This window comes from Phyllobates terribilis, unplaced genomic scaffold (genome assembly GCF_046119375.1).
Source record: "Phyllobates terribilis strain yellow unplaced genomic scaffold, ASM4611937v1 Scaffold_8__6_contigs__length_399053987, whole genome shotgun sequence".
Taxonomy (NCBI): domain Eukaryota; kingdom Metazoa; phylum Chordata; class Amphibia; order Anura; family Dendrobatidae; genus Phyllobates; species Phyllobates terribilis.
Window position 1 is genome coordinate 134791605 of NW_027362768.1, and position 22714 is coordinate 134814318.

Here is a 22714-nt window from a genome sequence, read left to right on the forward strand (position 1 = left end):
AACAAGACTAAAGAATCCGGACTTGAAGGTAAAATGACTCAGTCGCACCATGACACGACCACAGAGCTATTTATTTAAGCTGGTTTACATGGTAGGTAATAATTAGGCACAAGGAGATAATAAAACACAGGAATTAACTGCACCGAGCTGCGGGAGCCTTCCAGAAATAAAACGAGTACGTCAAGCTTAGTAATTGTGGCTCTACAGAAGCCATGCGGTGCCCGAGCCGCAGGACGCCCGCACACACTGAAGACCTCTTCTGCCCAAGGAAGCAGATCGTGGTGGGATATTAGCTCTATAAATATCAACCCAAAGGATTTGCTTGATCCGGGAAGACTTTCCGCAGGTGCGGTCAGGCTAGAAGACTCGTAACGATAGATAAATCTGCGGGCTGTCGTACAAGTGCCAATCACTTGCTGGCGACTCAGAGACGAGAGCATGTAATTGTAATTACGCAGTGAGAGAGAAGATCCTTCTTTGCCAGCTCCGGGCACAAACAGCAACAGGAAAACAATTTTTTTGGCAGAAGGGCGCGTTTTCTGGAGGGCTCCCTTCTGTGTTTCTTATCATTACGGTGCTGAGTAATCTGTTCAGCGGTGGCTGACGACTGATTGTAGAGAGGCTGATGGGACTTGGAGGAGGAATTCACAGAAGCTGGATGGTGGAGATGCCACCGAACAAGCACAGGTGTCAGGTTAGGACCTCGCGGGGCATGCAACTGCAAGTCTCAGACAAGGCATGAGGCCAAAACATATGTGGCACTTGCTGTAGCCATAGACTTAAAGGGATTGCCCATATTTTTTTTTTTTAAATTCTACAAACAGGCCCATGGTGGTCTTCCAGTGGGAATAGATCTGTTACACACGTGTCCTGGGTATCCCGGGCTCTGCTCCCTTCTCCTGGGTCTGCTGCCCTCAGTTGTGCTCCACATCAGGTTTTCAAGGATGACATAATCTGCCTAGTCCTATTTAAGGCCCAATGACACACACCTGGGTTTAGGGATTGCGTTTCTAGACCTCCATGGTTGGCGAGATCCGCCTTTTGTGTATACTGAGTTTTAGCCGCTTGCACTCCTGCTGGGTTCCACCTCATCCGACCAGCAGCTCACGAGGGTTCCTGAGTGTACCAAGTCTGCGCTGCTTATGTGGCACCCCAGGGGTCTGGTTTCCACAGTAACGGCAGTGTTATGTCTGAGAGCAGGTGGGAGGTCTCTTGGTCAGGAATCCTATGCATGCCACACCTCCTGCCCAGTCCTGGGAGGGGAAGGACTTCCCCTATATAAACCTCGGGCTGAGGCAGGGTTAGAGAGTTGAGAGGGAGAGTTCAGCCAGGAGGGCTGACAGGGAGCTGTGGCTCCGGCTGGGCCCAGCTCCTGGGCCATGCCAGCAGTAGAGAAGAGAAGCAGCATAGGAAGAAACAACAGGAGCTCTGTGGGAGCAGTGTTACAAAGAGTCAGGGGCTGGCAGCTGCAGAGCTCGCCCTGACTGAGAAGATTTCTTACCGGACCCGGAGTCCGAGGCTGTGGGGACTAACTCCTACCCAGCAGCAGAATCCGTCAGGCAGGGGATTTCAGGTCCTCTGGCCAAGAAACCCGAACGCACGGTCACACGCATGGGACCAGCACCGCCGTTGTGGAGCGGAAGCTACTAGAAGGCCCCGAGTCAACGGCCATACGGGTGAGCACCACACGGTACACTCAGGGACGTGGGCTACTTATACTCGCTTCTAGCAAGGTAGCCAGAAGAGTATCGTTAGTTTGGGAGGCCTACAACTCCGCCTGGCCAGGGGAGATCCCATCTGCTCAAGGACTGACCAGGCCCCAATCGCTAGCCAGTACTCCGGGAGGGTCTATCGTTGTCACCAGTAAAGACCCTGAACTACACCGTACCGTCTCTGAGTGGTTCCTGCTACCCCCATCATCCACGTCGGCTGCCCTGAGGCCATACCCCTCCCGTTGGGGGTTATACCATCCACGCTGCACCATCCTTCCACCGGCCTCAGCGGTCTGCCCTGCAGCGGCAGCTCCATAGCTGCATTCAACGGGTGGCGTAGTCGTCCATCATCTACCGCTGATACAGCGCCACTTAGTCTGACTCCCTGGGCACGGACCGGATCACCGCCACGAGACTACAACCCTCAACAGATCCAGCTCCGGGTAAGCTCCCGCGTGCGCAACGCTGCGCGACACAGGCCCAGGGGCGCGTCAACTTTTGGCGTAGTCTGCAGGATCACGTGCCCGCAACCACCGGGTACTGCGTGCCTGAAAAAGACTGTTCAAACTTACCTGTGGTGAAGATTCCCGCCATCCGGCGCCATCTTCCGCTTCCTTCCCGCCATCGGTGGAGTTTTCCCGCCATTCGGCGCCATCTTCGGCCTTCTTCCCGCCAGCCGTGGAGTTTTCCCGCCATTGGACGCCATCTTGAGGACGCCGCGCGGGAAGAAGAGGGGCGTGGACTCCGAAAGCGCGCGAGAAACTGAAGCCCCGCCTCACGTCCGGACGTTGCGTAAGGTCCTGGAAGGAGCCCAGTAGACGCCGACGTCACAGGAGCGCGACGGAAGGTCCTCAACCCTGACGATCCACTGCGGAGCCGCGGCCTACGGAAGAGGATCATCGCAAGGTAGGCCACGGTCCACTAGGGGGGAGAAGGATGCCGGATATGCAGGAGAGCTTCACCGCTTCAACCCCCGCCAGCGCCACCGCTGTTGCGGTCATGCCTTTCACCATGCCCTATATCCCGGGGGCAGCCTGGCTACCCCAGTACTCAGGGGAGTCACATACCCTGCATGACTTTAGAGAAAAGCTGGATAGCCTCTTCCAGGTGTACCCCCTCACAGAGGAGCAAAAAGTGAGCATCCTGGTGGCCCAATTAACCGGGGCAGCCCAAAGGGAGGTAAAGTCCTGGCCACCTGGGAGGAGGACTGTCGCAGAGATACTAACCCAGCTAACCGAGGAGGAGCTGCAGTACTACCAATACGAGGAAAGCCAAGAGGACCCGGACGGGTCTGAGGACTACCCTCAGGAGGGAGCACAAAGAGGACATAGCTACTGAAGGGAAGTAGCGTGAATAAAGAGCTGTAAATAGTTACCCGTTCGGGTACAAGGACTGCTGCTAATTAAAATATGGTCCCCGTTGGGATTAGTGAATTGTTCCCCGTGTGTCCCTATCCCTTACCAGGCTGAGGACTGTGAGCAGCCATCCCCTATCCCTTACCAGGCTGAGGACTGTGAGCAGCCAATCCTTATCCCCACTGGCCGAGGACTGAGAGCGGCCATATCCTGTAAATAATTATGTGTTTCTAGTAATTTATAGGAGTCCTTGGTGGATTTACCGGGAATCCTTTGTACAGTTAGTGGAGCGTAACCCAGGATGGACTAAAAGACTGTTAAGGACTCGGGGCAGGACAGACCCCTACCTGGTTACGTCTCCCTGTTTTGGTGAAATGGACACCTTTGTTTTCTTCAAAGACTGCACCCGGTTGCGGACACGCCGTAACCATCTTTATGTGTTTTTCTTATTGTATTATTATTGTTTATACCTTGTTATGTTTTTCTAAAAATATGTTTAGTCCCGGAGTACTAAATTTCACTAGGGGGGAATGTGGCACCCCAGGGGTCTGGTTTCCACAGTAACGGCAGTGTTATGTCTGAGAGCAGGTGGGAGGTCTCTTGGTCAGGAATCCTATGCATGCCACACCTCCTGCCCAGTCCTGGGAGGGAAAGGACTTCCCCTATATAAACCTGGGGCTGAGGCAGGGTTAGAGAGTTGAGAGGGAGAGTTCAGCCAGGAGGGCTGACAGGGAGCTGTGGCTCCGGCTGGGCCCAGCTCCTGGGCCATGCCAGCAGTAGAGAAGAGAAGCAGCATAGGAAGAAACAACAGGAGCTCTGTGGGAGCAGTGTTACAAAGAGTCAGGGGCTGGCAGCTGCAGAGCTCGCCCTGACTGAGAAGATTTCTTACCGGACCCGGAGTCCGAGGCTGTGGGGACTAACTCCTACCCAGCAGCAGAATCCGTCAGGCAGGGGATTTCAGGTCCTCTGGCCAAGAAACCCGAACGCACGGTCACATGCATGGGACCAGCACCGCCGTTGTGGAGCGGAGGCTACTAGAAGGCCCCGAGTCACCGGCCATACGGGTGAGCACCACACGGTACACTCAGGGACGTGGGCTACTTATACTCGCTTCTAGCAAGGTAGCCAGAAGAGTATCGTTAGTTTGGGAGGCCTACAACTCCGCCTGGCCAGGGGAGATCCCATCTGCTCAAGGACTGACCAGGCCCCAATCGCTAGCCAGTACTCCGGGAGGGTCTATCGTTGTCACCAGTAAAGACCCTGAACTACACCGTACCGTCTCTGAGTGGTTCCTGCTACCCCCATCATCCACGTCGGCTGCCCTGAGGCCATACCCCTCCCGTTGGGGGTTATACCATCCACGCTGCACCATCCTTCCACCGGCCTCAGCGGTCTGCCCTGCAGCGGCAGCTCCATAGCTGCATTCAACGGGTGGCGTAGTCGTCCATCATCTACCGCTGATACAGCGCCACTTAGTCTGACTCCCTGGGCACGGACCGGATCACCGCCACGAGACTACAACCAACAGATCCGGCTCCGGGTAAGCTCCCGCGTGCGCAACGCTGCACGACACAGGCCCAGGGGCGCGTCACTTACGTGTCTTCCATCATGCTACATGAATGCCCAGTGTCCATGTGCCCACCCAGGCCTGGGGCGTAGAGGATCCACCTCATCTTGAGAGCCTGACAACATCACTAGTTGCTGCAGGCAATCACTGGCGTGCCATTCTTGCCAGATTAGGGACTAAGGAGACTGCTGTTTCCAGCTAAAAATGTCATGTGACCACTGCAGCCAATGCTATGAACACTGATTGGCTGCAGCAGAGATGTGATGTCCTCCATGTTTATTTTCAGATCAGATCACCATGGGTCCATGTTTATAAAAAAAAAAAATAACTTAAAAACTTGACTTTGACAACCTTCCGGTCCACCTGGTACCTCCACCGTTCAGCTGCTTGCAGCTCCAGATGTAAAAAGTGTATCCAGCGGAGCACACGTCTGCCACACTGTGTAGTGGTCGCTCCCGGTACTGCAGATTAGCCGCTATTCAAATAAATAAATATCAAAGTACTTGAACATTCCTTCAAACTGTGACCCCACAGTGCCAGATTTGACTAATATATACATATATTTTTGTTGGCATAACTGTGAACAAGCAAGCATCTAGAGCAAAACCAGACACCCTGCGGACAGGAGTGGCACTGTTTTTAGCAGAAAGTGGCAACGGTTTCCAATATTGAACCTGAATCTCTTTATAAAGGGGTTGTGCTGGTGTTTTGTCCCATGCAATCGCGTACAGAGATGAAAATATATAAAACAATATATATTATAAAGCTAAGAAATTATAGCTGAATTTGGGATAGAAATGTCATCAGAAGGCTGAGCCATGCGTATGAAGCTTGTATGGCTGCCCGATGCATAGCCGTACGCCCTCCGTGTGATGCATTATGTATGGAGATCGCTAGTTTAAAAGATTTTACCACCGGAGGAAAGTGAAGTGTTAATATTTCCAGGTTTCTATTCCCATTTCCCCTGTAAACACTTTAATTCAGAACAACGAGCGAAGAGCACAAATATTCCTCCTAGTAATGGGGTGAAATTATTTTTTCCGGCGCTCCCCGTCTCATCCCCGGCTGCTGCACCAGCAGGAAGCGCACACGGGCGACATGCACGGCACCGTAATAAGATCATTAGACGGAAAGGGTGAGCCAGAGGGGACGCACTAGAAACTAGTAAGTCAGCGTGACTCCCCTGCACACAGCGCAGCTGTCACAAAATAATAATATGCTGTGCACAGAGGTCACAGCCAGGAATGAGGCTGTCACAGGAACAAATGTGTCACCGGTCACCGAGAGGTAACAGCGAGCGCCGTTACAGCACGGCACAGAGGTGTAAATGACTGTCCGCAGTGCTGAGGGTGCACCGCCCCGCACCGTCCACAACATCCCAACTGCAAAGGATGATTATGGGAACGGCCACAAATAACATTTGTTAGTCTAATTACTGGAGGATGTGACCCGATAAATCATTGTCATAAGAGGAGGTGTCGCTAGAAAGCTGCCTTCTGGAGGAGAGCTAATTTTCATATCTTATTGCATTGCCCGGCCAATGAGACTCCGCTACTAAAACAAACAATAGAGGGGTATTCCGATAATCTTAATTGATTGGCGTCCAACCCAGGACCCCCACTGATCGCCAGAACTTGCAAGAATGGAGGGGCAGAATGGATGCTCAAACTGCCGGTCTATTCGCCAGTCCCATAGTGAATGAATGAAGCGACAGTCCAGCTCGCGCTCTGCTGCTCCACTCACAGGAGTCCCTTCTACTGGCAATTGTTTGGGGTCTTAGGGGTGATCGAAAAGTATCCTCTTATTACCGCTTACTCAGGGTATAGTACCTTGCTCTGCATCTCGAGGGACACAACGTACAGCCATTCCTATTAAGTGACTTACCTTCATTAGCCCCACAGAAGATGTACAGCTGGCCATACACATGGAATAGTTTTCAGCCATCCTGCCCTGTACACATGACCATAGGCCCGAGGATTCATACGTTTCAATAGGGAGAAAGCAGTTTCCAAACTCAAGGATCGGGCATGCAAATTTCAGCATGCCTGGTCCTCATCTCTCCAGATGTGTTGAGGGAGAATTGGCAGGCCCCCGTAAACACTAGTCCCTATTCACATGTCCAGTTGCTATCCGTTCGTAACAGATCCAGGATCGCAAAAAAAACCAAAAAAACAAAAAAAACCTGGATCCGTTACAACCTGAGCAAAACCGGATGCCCACTTTGGTTTTTGTTTTGCACCCCTTTTTTTAGTAGGTTATAGCTGATCCATTTGTACTAGTCTCTGGGGATACCGCTGGTGTTTAATGGATCCATTTTGTTTTTTTTTTTAGGGCAGCGCTAATGGATGACATTAGAGAGGACCACCTGTTATAATCTGTTTCCCATAGACTTCTATGTTAAAAATCAGCCCGGGGGGGGGTTAAGACTCCGCGGTCGTGTACTATACAGCCCCCCTTTGTTACCAGAAGTTGGTTCTTGTAGGTGGTTTTCTTCTAGTGATCCTGGTGCTGTGGCTAATGAACACCCTCCATGGCAAGTTGCCACGTTTCCTCAAAATCTCAGCTTACGTTCACATGCATGTAATGATTTTAATTGGATCCCTATCATGTTACTGTGTCAACAGCAAAGTATGAGGTCCAGACTTTTTAATTTACTCATACGAAAGCCAAGTGAATACATGAGTCGTTCATTTTTTGTCGTTTTGCTATTTTACAGTTTTATTATATAAGCTGACTTTTTTATATATGGTATATCATTTTTTTATTAAAGAAAAAAACCAACAAGCTATAAAAAACAGAACTAGATTTAATCTAATAAAAATGAGTGGTTACATTTTATGCAGCTTGTTTTCTAGGAAAACTAATGGATTGCAAGGAAATTTTTTATTTAATCGGCATTTACATTTTTAAGGAATTGACGGGAAAATCTAGATGTAAGCGTTCTGTAATGACAGAGGAACGCCGGCCTCCTGCTGTAATTATTGTCCGGTCACCTGACTGTGGGATACGTGGTATAAGCAGGTGTAACTACTTCCAGTAGGTGGCACTAGAGACCGTTTTTCTTCCTTCTGGAGGAGAGCTAATTTGCATACTATTTTACCCAAGAAGCACAGCTTGGCCTATAAGACTCCTTACATCACCTGCAGGAGAAGAAACAGTACCCCATTAAACTCATTGTTAAAGGGGTTGTCCATTACTTGGACAGCTCCTCCTTAAATGCTCTAGTCCCCTGAATAAAATAATAAAAGATGATTAATAAAAGATGATACCAACCTCCTGAACAACTTCTGGCGCTTGCATGACTTTATTAGGTCATGTGAGTGCTGCAGCCAATCAGTGGCTGCAGCTCACCAATATACTTTTGGAGCAGAAGTCCGCTGTGCTCTGACAAGGTATTGAAGACTGCAGCTGATCAGCAGCCACTGATCGGCTGCAGCAGTCACCCATTGGGAACAGCTTGAATGGTGCTGCTGCGGGAGGAGAGTACACATTGTTTTTATTCTCTATGGGCCACTGAAATGATTAGGAAGGGGGTTGTCAAGTAGTGGACAACCCCTTTAACACCTGTAGGTGGCACTAGAGAGACATTTTCCTTCCTTTTGGGGGGAGAGCTCATTTACATATTTTTTTCTCTTAGATCTTTGAAAATAAAATGAGTACCTGCCAAGAGCTGGGAGATCACCATTATTTACTCTCTGTTGAAAGGGTAAATCTAAGGGGTCCCATAAAAAAAAAGTCCCAAAAATGTGCAAAAGCACAGGGGCTGGAAAACATAACAGAAGGAAGCAGGTGGGAAGCAATGGGGCACCTATGGTCACATTTTATTGCTGTCATTTCTTACCAATAAAAGTGATGTATTAGAGGTGAAGCACTGAATCTGCCATGGAGGTAAGAGCTTTATTAAATGAGCGGCCGAGGCGGCCTTGAAAGCGGTGGCACGTAATGTGAAGCAGCACGGAGCTCCCATCCGCTGCCTTCCGTGTGCCGACAGCACTTTCACATAATTAGGTTACTTCCATGACATTAACGAGGTGTGAATAGATGTAATTACATGTTCCATGTGGGACGGAGGGGAAAATTAATAAATTAGGGCCCCCCTGCCCGCTTCCAGCTGCTGGAGACCAGGCTCAAGTTTTGTGCTGGAAACGGGAAAAGGTTTCTTAATAGAGAGATGTAAGTACAGCCCATTGTGCCTGTTCCGTGTGCGGCCAGATTCGGGGGCCTCACCTCGTCCTCGCGGTTCAGGAGCACCAGCTGGCTCTCCGTCAGGATGCAGTACTTCCTCTCCCACGTGGTGGTCTCAGTGTAGGGCGACTGACCGCATGACAGACGGTGGGTGGGGGGTCCCTTCACATCTAGAAAACACAAGAAGAGACAACGTGAGCAAGAGGGGTCCCGGCAAAAGTAACAACACAGCAACTGTCGGCTCAGAGGCTTCAGCAACTGTATCAAGGCGGCAAAGTGATGTAATATAATGCTGCTGATTATAGCGCCAACCTGCTGGCGTTCTGCAGAAAATATACGTAAAGGGGAATTGTACAGTCTATTCACATGCAACGAAATTAAAACCTATGTAGAGGGACGCACGGAGAAGCCTAGGATTCTTTAGTCCTAAATGGTTACGACAAACTTTGTATAAATCACAAGCAAATATAAGAAGCTTTGTAATCCGTCTTATCAGAAAAGAATGATGCTTTCTCCACTCATGAGCCACTTCTCCTCCTGGACTCTTCATTCACTAAGGAACAGATTAAGTCGGCTTTACTTAAAGGGGTTTGCCAGGTAAAAACAAGTCATTACCTATTCTCATGATAGCCGATAATTTATTGATCAGTGTCAGTCTGAACGCTGGGACCGATTGGGTGAACTTTTATCCCCGTGCTTGAATTGCGCTCCATTCCCACCCTATCAGGCTGCCAAGATCTGTGCTCGGCGTATCTGGCAGTCCCATACAGAATGAATGGAGAGGCGGTAGGGCATGCGCACTGCGGCTGTAATCAAACGGAAATGAAAAATCCCAGTAGGAGATAAACATTCCCCGTTCAGCGGATCACTGCGGCGATCAATAACTTATCACTTATGCTGTACATAGGTGATAACTTGTTTTCACTGGAGAACTCCTTCAAGACCGAACTAACTCCTAGCTCACTGAGGGATCAGGTTACAGCTGCCTTATAAAGTCTATGAAGAGATACGGGGGTGAATGAGTGAAAAAGAGAAGCCGAGACACAAACAGATAGTGCTGTTCCTCTCTAGTAAGTGTTTTTCCTCATCCTAGTGCTAGATTCACAGCTACAGAGCTCAGTACTGCTGTGCAATGTGCTTAATGCTGCTGCTGTTTAACAATTTGTGGATTCTGCTCTGCTTGTCAGATCGAGAGGTTTTACAAACATGTCAAAGTTGGTCCTAAGCTTCACCCTGATCATTAAATGCATCAACTGAGGTGTCAGTGGTCGAACAGCCACCAATCAGACTTCGTACTATGCTGAAGAGGTCTCAGCCCATCCTTACACCAGCTGCTGTGTGCATCCATGTTATCAGCACTTCCTTACTATAAAGGGAAATTAAAGGGACAATAATTGTGAATATAAAACAGATGTAAGATCGTGACTGGCGACAAGATTACAAATAATTAACTCAGTTTTTCATTTAATCATTTGGTTCACTTTGCTAAATTTACATTACGACGTGCACTTTACAATTGGCCACTAGATGGCAGTGTAAACTTGTCAAGAAACCACTCAGATCTGCAGGCTGAGACAGAAGACACAAACACATATTATCTATATTGGATGAAACAAGTCACAGGAAATCATATGGAAATCATCGCTGGATTTTACCCTTTATAGTAAAATATGAGGCAGATCCACAGCAAAATCAACGTGTAAACCTGCTACGAATGAACATCCTCAAAGCCTCTCCGACAGTCCCATAGAGAATAGAAAGGAGTGGAGGTCCGGATGCTCAACCCCTTCATTGTTGTAATTGGAAGTACACTTTGGGTGTTAAAGGGGTTGTGCACTTTTGAGATTTTTTTTTTTTTTTTTTACATAGAGGTTTTTGGGGCTAAAAATTAATTTTGCAATCGGGTTTCATTAAAAATTTCAAATTGTTTGAGGTCTACAGATTGTTTTCCTGCACATTTGTCATTTATGTGATCTGAGCTCAACTGTTTCCACTGGTTGTGGATCAATTTCTCCTGCTGTTGTGCAAATGGAACAGACAACCGGTAGAAATGATCGGCAATTAGCAAGATACCCCCTATAAAGGAGCAGTTCTGCAGGTGGTGACCACAGACCATTTCTCTGTTCTCATCCTTTTTGGCTGTTGTTTTGGTCACTTTTTCATTTTGCCATTGCTCTCACCCCTAGAGGTACAGTAGCATGAGGCGGTGTCTACAGTACAACCCACAGAAGTTGGTCAGGTAGTGCAGCTCATCCATCACTTTCATGTTTTATTGCTCTCAACACATTCCACTATGTAATGAATAAAGATTTGCAAGTGGAATATTTCGTTCAGTGATATCTAGGATGTGGTATTTTAGTGTTCCCTTTATTTTTTTGAGCAGTGTCTATATAGATATCCAAAAGTGGACTATCCCTCTAATGAGCAGCCCCCCAGTTTAGTGCGACTCTCCATGGATCCTCTTTGCTCTACAGCCACGTTACAAGGCAGTTGGGACTGACGTCTGCCGAACCTGCCGATATCTGAGGGATCAGACGACGGTCTATGGATGTCTGGCAGCGGCTCTCCATAGAGAACACAGGAGAGATTAGCAGAACGAGCGTTCCTAGATTGGAAAAGTCAGGAGAGATCTCTGTCCGCCAAACCGCCGTTCGGCTGAGAGTTCTCTATAGTGATGGGGGGGTGGGCTAAGAGTCCTTCCACCCCACAAAGAATTAGGTTAGCATTGGAAGGGAACCCCATGTTTTGTCCTTTGAGCCCACCTCTCCTCTGGTCCCTTCCGTGGGGGGTCTTGGCATGCAACTTATTTTTCCGAAGTTTTGCTCCATTTCTTCTTCAGCGCAGAGAATAATCATCTGCTATCACTGAGTAACTACAGAGTCATAACCCCGCGGGGAGCAGAGTCCACCGGACAGACGTACCCAGACTACGGACCAGGACCACTCCCGGCCCACCGGCTGCAGCTTGCTGGGATCTGCACATGTCGTACTTCTCTCCAAGTATTCCAGCGATCTAGAAGGGAAATGAGTCAGCCCATGGTGGGAATCTTTATTGCAGCCCAAAGGGAGATGGATTTTTTCCCAGAACAGTAAAACGCATTCCTTCCCATGGCATCAATGTGACGAGAAGCAATCCTGTGCGCCTGTGACTGACAGTCCGCTGATGTTAATAACCCCTTTGTAAAAATGTCACCGCTTACAAGGGAGACAAGAATACCCGGCTCCAACCTGAAATGGCTGATACCAGTGAACAAAAGCTCCTTTATTGGGCAGCAGAGATATAATTGAGCAAAATAAGTCTGTACGGCATCCATTACTTTTGCACACTTAATCTATGGGAAAATCTCATCCAAAACCGGATGGTTTTAGGGCCTATTGCAATTTTTTTCCGCACAGATTGTTGGCCCTTGTGCAAAAACATTCCTGCGATACACATGGATTAACATTGGTCTGTTTTGCAAACAGACAGCGCAAGGACCGAAAATAACCTGTGGGCCTGAGGTTAACATATGACAGCATGGATCATATGTGGCTGCACCATGCGGGATTACCTGTTTCTCCAATTTGTGCCATTTTTAATCTGTATATAAGTTACTTAAATTCAGTTTTTTGCTGTTTTTAGCAGTTGCAAATAAACAGATCATAAAAAAAAATAAACCCTGAAATAATTCACTCATGGGAACAATGCAAAAAAAAAAAAAGCACATCTTTAAATGAAAATCAGTGTATTGACTTCTATAGGCTGCAACCATGCATGTTAATATGCTACATACAGAAAAACTAAAAAAATATGTAAATAAGGTATTGCAATTATAAAAACAAAAACGGAAGTGATACAGATTCGAAATACACAAGTGTGAATGAGCCTTAAGATCAGTTGAGAAACCATGCCAGGATGGTCAATATTCCTCTGCTCCGTGAGTCTTGGACGCAGTGACTGACAGCTCAGTAGTCCAATCTAGTGCAGGGGTGTGCTGAATGGTCAGCATTTTCATAGCACAGCTCAGACGTCCAATCTGGTGGTTTGCCTTGTATTCATGTGCTCTGTTTGTTTGATCTACTGCTGCCTGACCTTGGACCACGTTCTGACCATCCATTTGCCTAGCCCCTTTGCTCTGATCCGCTATCTTCCTCGCATTCTGACCTCAGACCGTGAGCTGACTTTGCCTTTTCCCTTTAGTTTACTGCTCTCTTGGTATCTGACCCTGGAACGTGTGACTACCCTGCCTCTGGGCTTGTCCGTGAGTTGTGACTAGCGTGACATTGATAAGTGCCATCGAACCATAAAGGCTTTCATTATATATGTAGTATTGGGGGTCATGCAGACAGCTGTGCAGATGGGTCTGTGCACGGTCTGCCGTGGGTCTCCCGACCCGAGTGTCACGGCCTCATAGATAAAGCAGTCTTGCTCGGAATGGGAGACCTGCGGCCAGTCCATGCAATGTGGACCGTACTTGGACCGATTTGCCCAGACATCTGCATGAACCCTAAGGGGGAGGAAGGCGAGCACTGTAAACATCAGTGGTCTCCATCCTGCATCTCTCCAGCTGTTTCAATACAACAACTCCAAGCATACTGGGAGTTGTAGTTTTTCAACAACCACAGGCAATTTACAGATCTAGCGCACTAGACTGAAATATGTATCAGCGCTGGGCTCTCGAAACCACCTTCCCACATATGTAGGTGCCCCCAATCAGGACCCCACACCACAATCCCGAAAACAGACCGATCTAAGAAAAGGATCTGTTTCCCCTTTATGCTCCATCCATGGTCAATGCCACCAACTCCGTCACCTTGAATGGAACGACCAAGCGAAATTAGCCAGGCCATTATGTGCCGCCGAGAAGCAATCTTGGGAACCGTTTCATGGTGGTGAAGCGTTATTCAGCAAGTCTTTTCAGCTGAAGTATAGCACAGAGTAATAAAAGGGGGGAATGTCCTAAAAAAAATAAAATAATAAAGCCGGATCGCACACACAGAAGAGCAGCGGACAAAGAAAAATTCCAGCGCTGTGGGAGAAAGCGAAGGATTCATTTTCGGTAACTTTTTCACAAGCATTGAAAATCCTCTCCGCCCGCCCCAGTGTTACACAATGAGGCATTGACCAAAACGGGGTCATCTCTGCTCCGCAGGGGATCAGAGGTCGCCCAGTTTTTGTTCAGATGGTAATGTGGATAAGGGGCAGAGTGACGCAGGGACGCCTCCTTTGCCTATATTGGGGCTTGTTAGCGTACACAAAATAATGGAGGAGATACACAACTCTGCTCAGCGTTCCCAGGCATTGCGAGATGGGTGGGATATAAATATTCAGGACTTGCCTTGTATTTCAGACTAAGCCAAGGAATAAATAGACGGTCGCTAAGCCAGAAAGAGGAATTATATGTGATGAAGTTGTCGTGATTAACAGAAGGAGTCACTGGATAAAGGAGGAAGACTTTGGAGATTACCTGCATATATAGGAAGAATAGAAATATAGAGAGCATGCTTAATCTAGAAAGCGCACTATGATACGGCACTATATGTCAGCACAGGATAGCAATATTAGGCCACAATCCCAATCTAGCATCAATGATGCGGTTTTCTTTTTTTCCTCCTGCTTTTTTTCTATGAGCAGAAAATCCACAGGTTAAAGAAAGAGGATGTGATTTTATACACTTTTTTGGGTAGTTTTTTATTTCCCCCTATAGGTTTCTGAAAAAAAGTAAAAAAAATTCAATTGCATTTTTAAATACAACTAAAAAATAATGCATAAACATATTGAAACCTGCACCAAAACGGATAAAAAAAGGGGAGAAAACGCAGCAACAATGCAGAAATTATTGGGTATTTTGGTGCAGAAAAAAGGCACCTATTTCACACGTGGGAACATGGCCTCACACAGGATCTCACCAGATCACAGCTAAAGTGATTACAAGACCCCGTTGATTTAAAAAAAAAAAAAAAAAATTAAATATTATCGGAATGTATGTTTAAAGATCAGATGATTTTCCTGGCCGGCTCCAGTTCTGGGACAAGACGTGGCGGGACAGACGTTTCTCCTGCAGCAGCTGTGCCGGGGAAAATGTACTTTACATGGAGGTCATGGCAGGAGAGCCTATACTATGGTGTCCAATAGGACATATGGACAAGGGATCTCCTCCGGAGATTATCCTTTTAAGGCCACGTTCACACGTTCAGTATTTGGTCAGTATTTTACATCAGTATTTATAAGCCAAAACCAGGAGTGGGTGAAAAAAGCAGAAGTGGTGACGTGTTTCTATTATACTTTTCCTCTGATTGCAGAAACTCGTGCTGTGGATTTGTCATCAAAATCCACAGGGTTTGGTGAAGATTTTACAGCTGTGAATTTCCACAGCAAATAAATCCTGGGTGGAAATATCTGCAAGTTCTACATAAGGTTATTTTTCTATGACCATGTTGGAAAGTAGAATTTCTGACATTCTGGTGCCTCCTGGGTCCCACTGATGCCAGATATCAGAACATTTCCTGCAGCGAGCTATTAGAACTACAGACTATATTAAAAAGTTTTTTCCACCTTTGGGAACATTTATTTTCTTTTTTTTACTTAAATGCATTTTTGGAGGCTAAAAATATATATATTTTTTTGCTATTAGGTTTCATCAAACATTTTGCATAGTTTCCCTTCTACAGCTTCTGTGTGTTGTACTATGTACTGCCGGCTGCAGAATGAGTTAACTGAGAATCAGTTAGTGAGATGGTCTAGAATTTGTAACTCTGTTATCTGTCTTTTTTTGAGCTCCTCTCAGGTGATTTATGACCGTAGACCACATCAAAGTTGAAAGTGCCTGTAAGAGCCAAAACAATGTAAATTTTTTAATGGAAACAGACAACAAAAATTGAGCTTTAGCACAAAATACATGCATTTAAGTAAAAATAAATGTCCCCAAAAGGTGGACAACCCCTTTATTTGTCCAATGCCCTACTCCGGCACCACCCATGTTATACCCTACCCATTGAATGTTAATTACCCTATTCCTGCTATATCAGCTTATCCTGCCATATACCCCACCATCCATCAGTAAGTCAGCAGAACTCAGAGGCCTTGCACGGCAGCCATATGGGGTCACTATTGCTTTTATCATATGGCGGTATTGTAATCACACCAGTCCCCCCTGGATAACGTGTTTCATTGTGAGATAGAATTTATCGCCTTTGATTAAATTATTGCAATAGAGCTAAAGTGAATCAATCTGATATACATGCACCAGGGGATAGCGGTAGTTTTCTATCGATGGCTGATGGGATGCACGGGCGGTAGATTTCCAGCAATGCTATAAATTACACTTGCGGTTATTAAGAAAATGATCACTTTAACCACATGAAATGTGCTGAGAGCGCGGATGTACGGTATGTAGGTAAGCAGCGGCGTGTTATAGGTATGGATGGCTTGTAAATGGGGTCACGTGATGAGGACCATTAGTCACATTCGACCTGAAGATCAGACATATTGCGGAGGCTTTTACAGTACAGGCTACAGAGAGAATTGACAGATATGTAATATGACTTAACGGCCATCTAATCTGTCTATCAGCTTAATGTAATGATGTTAAACGCCATTACTCCGAGGCTTAAGCGCTTGCAGTGTATCATAAAGCGGAAGGAACCGATGTGTTACAGTCATACACCGCCATGCAGATCCTGCGCTACCTACCGTATGTAAGGCTTGTGCAGCGGGATGGGAGATGGCCTGCAGAAAATCTGCAGCTTGATCTCATAGTCATGGAGGAAATCTATAAAACCCACATGTGACCACTTGCAGATTTAGGCTATGTTCACATGTTGCGGTTTTTTTCTGCTCTCTTGGCAGTAAAGTTCAGCTTTGCTTCCATCACAGAAGCATGAACAATGCAAGGTGTTCGGTCACCAAACTATTTTAGAAAAAAAAGGGCAATTTGATCAAATTATTTAGTGGAAAAAGAGGTTTATGTCTGAAAAAAATAGTGACTATTCTGAACAAAAAAGTTGACTTGAGTTCATGAAAAAATAAACAGTTACAAATGTAACAGCTGGGGGAGGTGAATAGGTTGGGAATAGTTTACCTAAGACACTGGCAGAGCATTGAGTTTGTAGGACACTGTTTACTTTCACACTTTGGTCGGCCCTTGAGTTGCTCTGGTATTGTTCAATTTCACACCTTGGTTGACAACAGGTGGTATTCAATTTCACACCTTGGTCGGCCAATGTTTACTTTAGACACATCACTAATTTAATGAAACTGTACTAATCCTATCTGCCATTCTCAGGTGAAAACATGAAGACATTAATGGTTTAAATTTGGGTAAGTCACAAAAATAAATGGGTTTCACACAGTGCTGTACCTGCTTTTTTCACTAAAAACGCAACAAAAACTGATGCCTGCATTTTTTTGCTGTGTTTTTGCACTCTCAATTTCTATGAGTGAAAAAACGCTGAAAGAAGTGACATGCTGCAGTTTTCAAAAATGCAGCAGTTTTCCAATTCAGTCAGGAAAAAAAAAAACAATGTGCGTGCATGAGATTTCTGAAATCTCATAGCTTTTTCAGGTGCCGTAAAACGCAGCTTAAAATTTGCATAAAATAACAGCAATGTGTGAACATAGCCTTAGACTTTTGCTGTAAAGCCTTGTCCACACAGTGCAGTTGTCAGAGCTCTGAATGTGTCGAATTACATCAGCTCCTCTATACTACTGTTCAGACATGACCTCCTATACATTTCCTTAGTGCTTGGATGCTTCCTAGCTCCGCTCCATTAGGGTGGGTTTACACTAGATGATGGCGGCTGTTAAATGGCAACAGGCTTAATGATCGGTGGTCCTTTAATAGCCTGTATACGCAGGCGGACCCCGCTTCCAAAGTGCACAGAATGATCAGTAATAGATTGTTTGGCGTGCATAGGCTGTCATTGGCTAATGTGCTGCCGAGAACCACTCTTTTTAAGCTGGCATAAAAATCTTTTTCACCTGACGAACAAGTACTTTGCTTGGTGTCTGGCTGGGATGCAACTGTATACTGTTTATCTAAGTGAATAGGAAAGCGAAGCAGACTGTTTTCCTCTTCATAGAGCCACCGCGGTATACGTTTCTTTACAGTGTGTCCCTATGGTGGACGGTTACCGCCATATGCGCCTGACAGTGTGGCTCAGACACAGTGTGGACTCAGCCTAAGCTACAGTGCCTACAGGGAGACATAGGTAGTCAGAAACAAGCCCCTTGTTAGGATCAGAAAATTATCTATTGGAATATTGGGCAATGTTTTGTTTCTTCCATATCACAAAATCAATATTAAAACTAAAAAATATTGATCTTGCTATTTTCACAATGAAATCTGGATCTTTTTTTAGACTTCTTATTGTTTTAGGAAACAACACATGTACATTAGCCGCAATGGTCAGACCCCGATCCTATGTTTTGTTTGAAGCATCTAATGAGTATGTGCAAAGATCATGGTGAGAGGGATGGGAGCGCCTATTGTGATTGGTGGATCCTGTGTTATCAGCTGTGTATAAAGAGGTTATCAGTCATGGTAATCGTAACTGTGATAAGGAAATTGCTGTAAACTCTTCCAGAAAGGCCAGGAAGTCTGAGTCTAAAAAAGTCCCATTGTGCGGTGTGAAAAAAGCAAGATTACTCTTTTTTTTTTTTCAATAAAGATCGTGATATATAACTAAAAAAATTGCTTTTTGGGGGAGTTTTAAACACATGTAACACAAACACCTGATTTAAACAATAAGCCATTTTTTTGATGATGGTTTCCCTTTAAGACCGCTGTTCTCACATCCCCGGCAGCTGTGCCTCCATCTGGCTCTGGATGAGACCATCACCTGCAAAGTGCAAAAGAGCACATTTCCAGTACTGAAAACTTCTTGTCTTGTACTTTTTCATTCTTTTTTGTTTTCTGTACAAAATTAAGGGTTGGCCTTTTTGTCTCCACAGCATTTAAGACTTATATAGGAGTTTTTTTAGGCATGCTCTTTGTTCTGTGCAGAGGTCACTGCGCAGGGAGGCTGTGTCATCACCTATTGTGAATGGTGGATTCGGTGTTCACTATATATAGGTGTGACCTTTCCTTTTTTAGCTATATAAAAGGTATAACCTTTCTTCCTGCCTGTGATGATAATGAGATGACCGCTAAGACGTTATATCTACAGAATGGGAAGTACCAGTTTATTTAAAGTATATATAAATATATATATAAAATACAAAAAAAAATCAGCAAAAAGTCCCCAAAAATTATGTATGACTTGAAAACTTGATTAAAACAATGGACCATTTTTAGAAGACACATTCCCTTTATTGATATTTCTTTATGTTAGGCGACAGCCATATTGGTTATCTCCTTTGATTAAAGAGTTTTTTTCCAGGATGACAAGTTATCCCCTTATCCATGGTCTGACCGCTGGGCTCCCAGCAATCCCTAGAAGAGGGACCTGTCCTGAATGGAGTGGGGGTGCGTATGCTCGGCCGGGGGTGCGTATGCTCAACCTGTGCTTCATTCATTGTCAATGGGACTGCTGGAAATAGCAGAACACCGTTCTTTAGTTTCTCAAGCAGTCCCATAGACAGTAAGTGGAGCTGAAGCCACACATGAACACCACCGATCCATTCAGGAATCAAGAGTCCGGTTTACAGACAGCAGTTCAGGAAATGTTTGAAGTTCAAAGCAGTCGGACCCCCTATAGATCAGCAAATTATTTACTATCCATATGGATATGGGGCAACTTGTGATTTTGGGAAAACCCCATTGAATGGGCTGTCCCAAAAAAAAACCCCAGCACCGACAGCCAAGTGCTACAGATCAGCTACAGATCAAGTCTCCTTAACCAAGATGATCTGCTGGCGTATTAACGGCCATTAAAGCTGATAAGAAACAGCAAAAAGAGTAAATCAAATTATAATATAGTTATCCACATAATGTTGGTGTCAGACGCCTTGGGAACAGGCTCAGGCTTCATTACAATGGTAATTTCTCGTGATATCCTTCTAAACTGTGGCCAATCGATTGGTCTGGGATGTGCTACGTCTTCACATCAGGAGATGCAATCAGGAGTCACAAGCGATCACTTAGGGACAATTTTAAATTACCCAAGGATAATATATCATGATTAGGACGCAAATCTATAGATTTCCAGGCTGATAAATGAGGACTTTGTTAGGCAAGAGAAGAAAACAGTTGCATCAAGAAGAAGCTCTCGCGAATAAGGGGCCGAATCAGCGACGTCGCCTCTTCACTGATATTCATTATATAGTGGCCTCGGCCTGTTCACTTGAAAGAGCTGTGCGGCAATCCAGGTGGGTGGGAGGCGCTGTGCAGGGAAAGACGACAGCACTGATTCAGCACTCAGGCTCAGAGGCTGGATCACTAATCATACGGCCTCCACTGATCTTAAAGTGATGGCATATCTTAAATATCATGTGACAATACCCCTTTAAAAGGGTTGTCTAGAATTAGAAAAACACAGCTGCTTTCTTTCAAACACAGTGCCACCCTTGACCATAGTTGTGTCTTGTACTGCAACGTTAAATTAAATGGAGTTGAGGCGCACAGCCCATGCTTTTCCAATCCTGGACAACCCTTTTGATTGACTTTTTTTATAGGGCTGCTTTAAAGGGCCCCTACATCCGGGGTCAGAATATTGACTACACACTTCGCCTCATAGTCACCCTATCTGGTGCCTCCCGCTGCCCCCTCCGCCCAGATAGGCGTTTCCTTCTCCCTGCATCCAAGATATCCGTTGCATTGGCATGGCGAGTGTAGAGGTCCGTCTAAGTTGCACATCCCCAGCCTTTCTTGTGCTGTGGGATAGGAAAGGGGTGGTTCAGACGTACCACTGCACTTCCCATGCCAATGCGACCATCTTTGATGCAGAAGGAATGGAGTGCCGATCTACGGAGCTGCAGGTAGGGTGACTACACATGGAAAATGTGCAGTAAATTTCCAGGAGTGGGCGATCCAGGGCTGGTGATCCAGGGTGCTCCAGGGCAGGTGATCCAGGGCGATCCAGGGTGGGAGATGATCCAGGGTGGAAGATTCAGGGTGGAAGATTCTTTAAGTAATAGTGATTGTACAAGATAGGGCCTGGAAAGTGCATGCAAAAAATTGAAAATCAAAAAAGGTGTCTAGTCCTTAATTCAGATCTGTGTCTCGTGACCATCCAAGTAACTGCACTGGCATCAAGTGACCACGACTGAAAACTATTAAAATTATAAGTTTCTATTAAAAACCATAGGTCTTAAAATAAAAAAAATGGGCGTTATTAAAATAAAACAAACGACACCTTACACTAGACAAGACATCAGAATACTCCTTTAAGGAGAACAGATCCAGAACTTCCCGAGGCGGATAGAGCGAGGTGGTGGAAATCTTAATTCACAGGCACGCTCATGATAACGCCGCAGCGTGAGAAACTGGAGCGGATCCAGGAATGACACAAAGACATGGAAATGTAAAGTGCAGAACAGAAAATAACGACGCTTCCATTTGTGGGGATGAAATAGTCCAGTTTCCAGAGGAGTCAGGACGTGGTTTGGGCTATAGGCTAACCGAGCACTGGCGACCAGCCCACTCTTCCAGCAGCATGCCTGCTTGCATGGAGCGCAATTACTTGCCAAGTGTAAACTGCAATTATCTACTTAGGAGCTGTGCAAAGCCTGACGGAGAATTCCCTGATCCGACTCCCACACAGCAATCTGGAGAGAAAAGGCTGTAGCATGCCTGCTATTCAGCTCCAATGAACTCGCTGTGAATGGGATCAGCGAGATAAAAATACAGCAAGCATGGTGAATATTTCAGCATTCTCATTGTATATGTGCAACAACCACGCCAATTACACCCCGGGAGGCCAGACGCGCTCCATGTCCCCTCCAATATTAACGCTTTCCATTTTCACTCCTAAAGTCAATTTTGTGATATATTAACAAGTGCAAAAAGTAAAACGTTCAACAGAAAGCAAGAGAAACTAAATATACTGTAATTCTTATATTAAAGGGGATGTCAAGGTTTAGAAAAACATGGCTGTTTTCTTTCAGGAACAGCGACACCCCTGACGATGGTTTAGTTCTCAAAAAGGAGTAAAGTTGTGGATTTTCAGGGCAGCTGATCAATAATGGAGATCCAGATCGTAATATAATGGTGGTCGATATTTTATTAATGGTAATTAGTCAACGCGTTTCGAAGTTACTCCAAACTTCTTCTTCAGGACATAGCCATGATGGTTTACGTCTGACATTGCAACTTATTCCCAAACAAATGAATGGAGCGGAGCTGCAATACTATGCACAAGCCATTGTTAGGGGCCCCGACAATGGGGCTCTGAAATGCCCTGTTATAATAGAGGGGTGACCAACAGTTTTGAGACGGCCACAAATTTTGTTTTTCATGTTTGCTGCTTCAGTGTTTTTCGATCTTAGTCGGATATTACTATTGTTACTGAAGTACAACTATCAGCGTTTCATACGTTTTTAAATTTTCGACAAATACGTCAAGTTTTTTTTTTTTTTTTTTGCAAAGGCTCAAAATTTACAGTGTTGACCCTTATTTTTCATGACTTCAGCACTTCGCCCCGGCATCTGGATATCGGCTTTTGGGACGAGTCCCGACTGATGACGACACATTCAAGTCTAATCAGTGCTTGGAGTTTATCACAACTTTTGTGTTCTTGTTTGTCCACTCCCTGTTTGAGGATTGCCCACATGTGCTCAATGGGATCGAGATCTGAGGAGTTTCCTGGCCATGGACTCGACATTTTTAATGTTTTGTTCACAGAACCACTTAAGTATCACTTTTAACTTGTGACATGGTCTCCATCATGCTGGAGGAACAATTGTTCATCACCAACTTACTCCTGGATCATTGGGAGAAGTTGCTGTTGAAGGATGATTAGATCCCATTCTTTATTCAT

At 45.7% G+C, this 22714-nt stretch overlaps 1 protein-coding gene across 5 annotated transcripts in view; it reads right to left on the reverse strand.

Annotated features, from left to right (window-relative positions):
• RASAL2 (RAS protein activator like 2) overlaps window positions 1–22714 on the reverse strand; it is a 296425-nt gene that overhangs the window by 144842 nt on the left and 128869 nt on the right. For all 5 annotated transcript variants that reach the window (XM_073643347.1, XM_073643346.1, XM_073643345.1 and 2 more), the window contains exon 2: window positions 8862–8989. In XM_073643347.1, the coding sequence (XP_073499448.1) occupies window positions 8862–8989 (128 nt within the window). The remainder of the gene's footprint in view (window positions 1–8861; window positions 8990–22714) is intronic.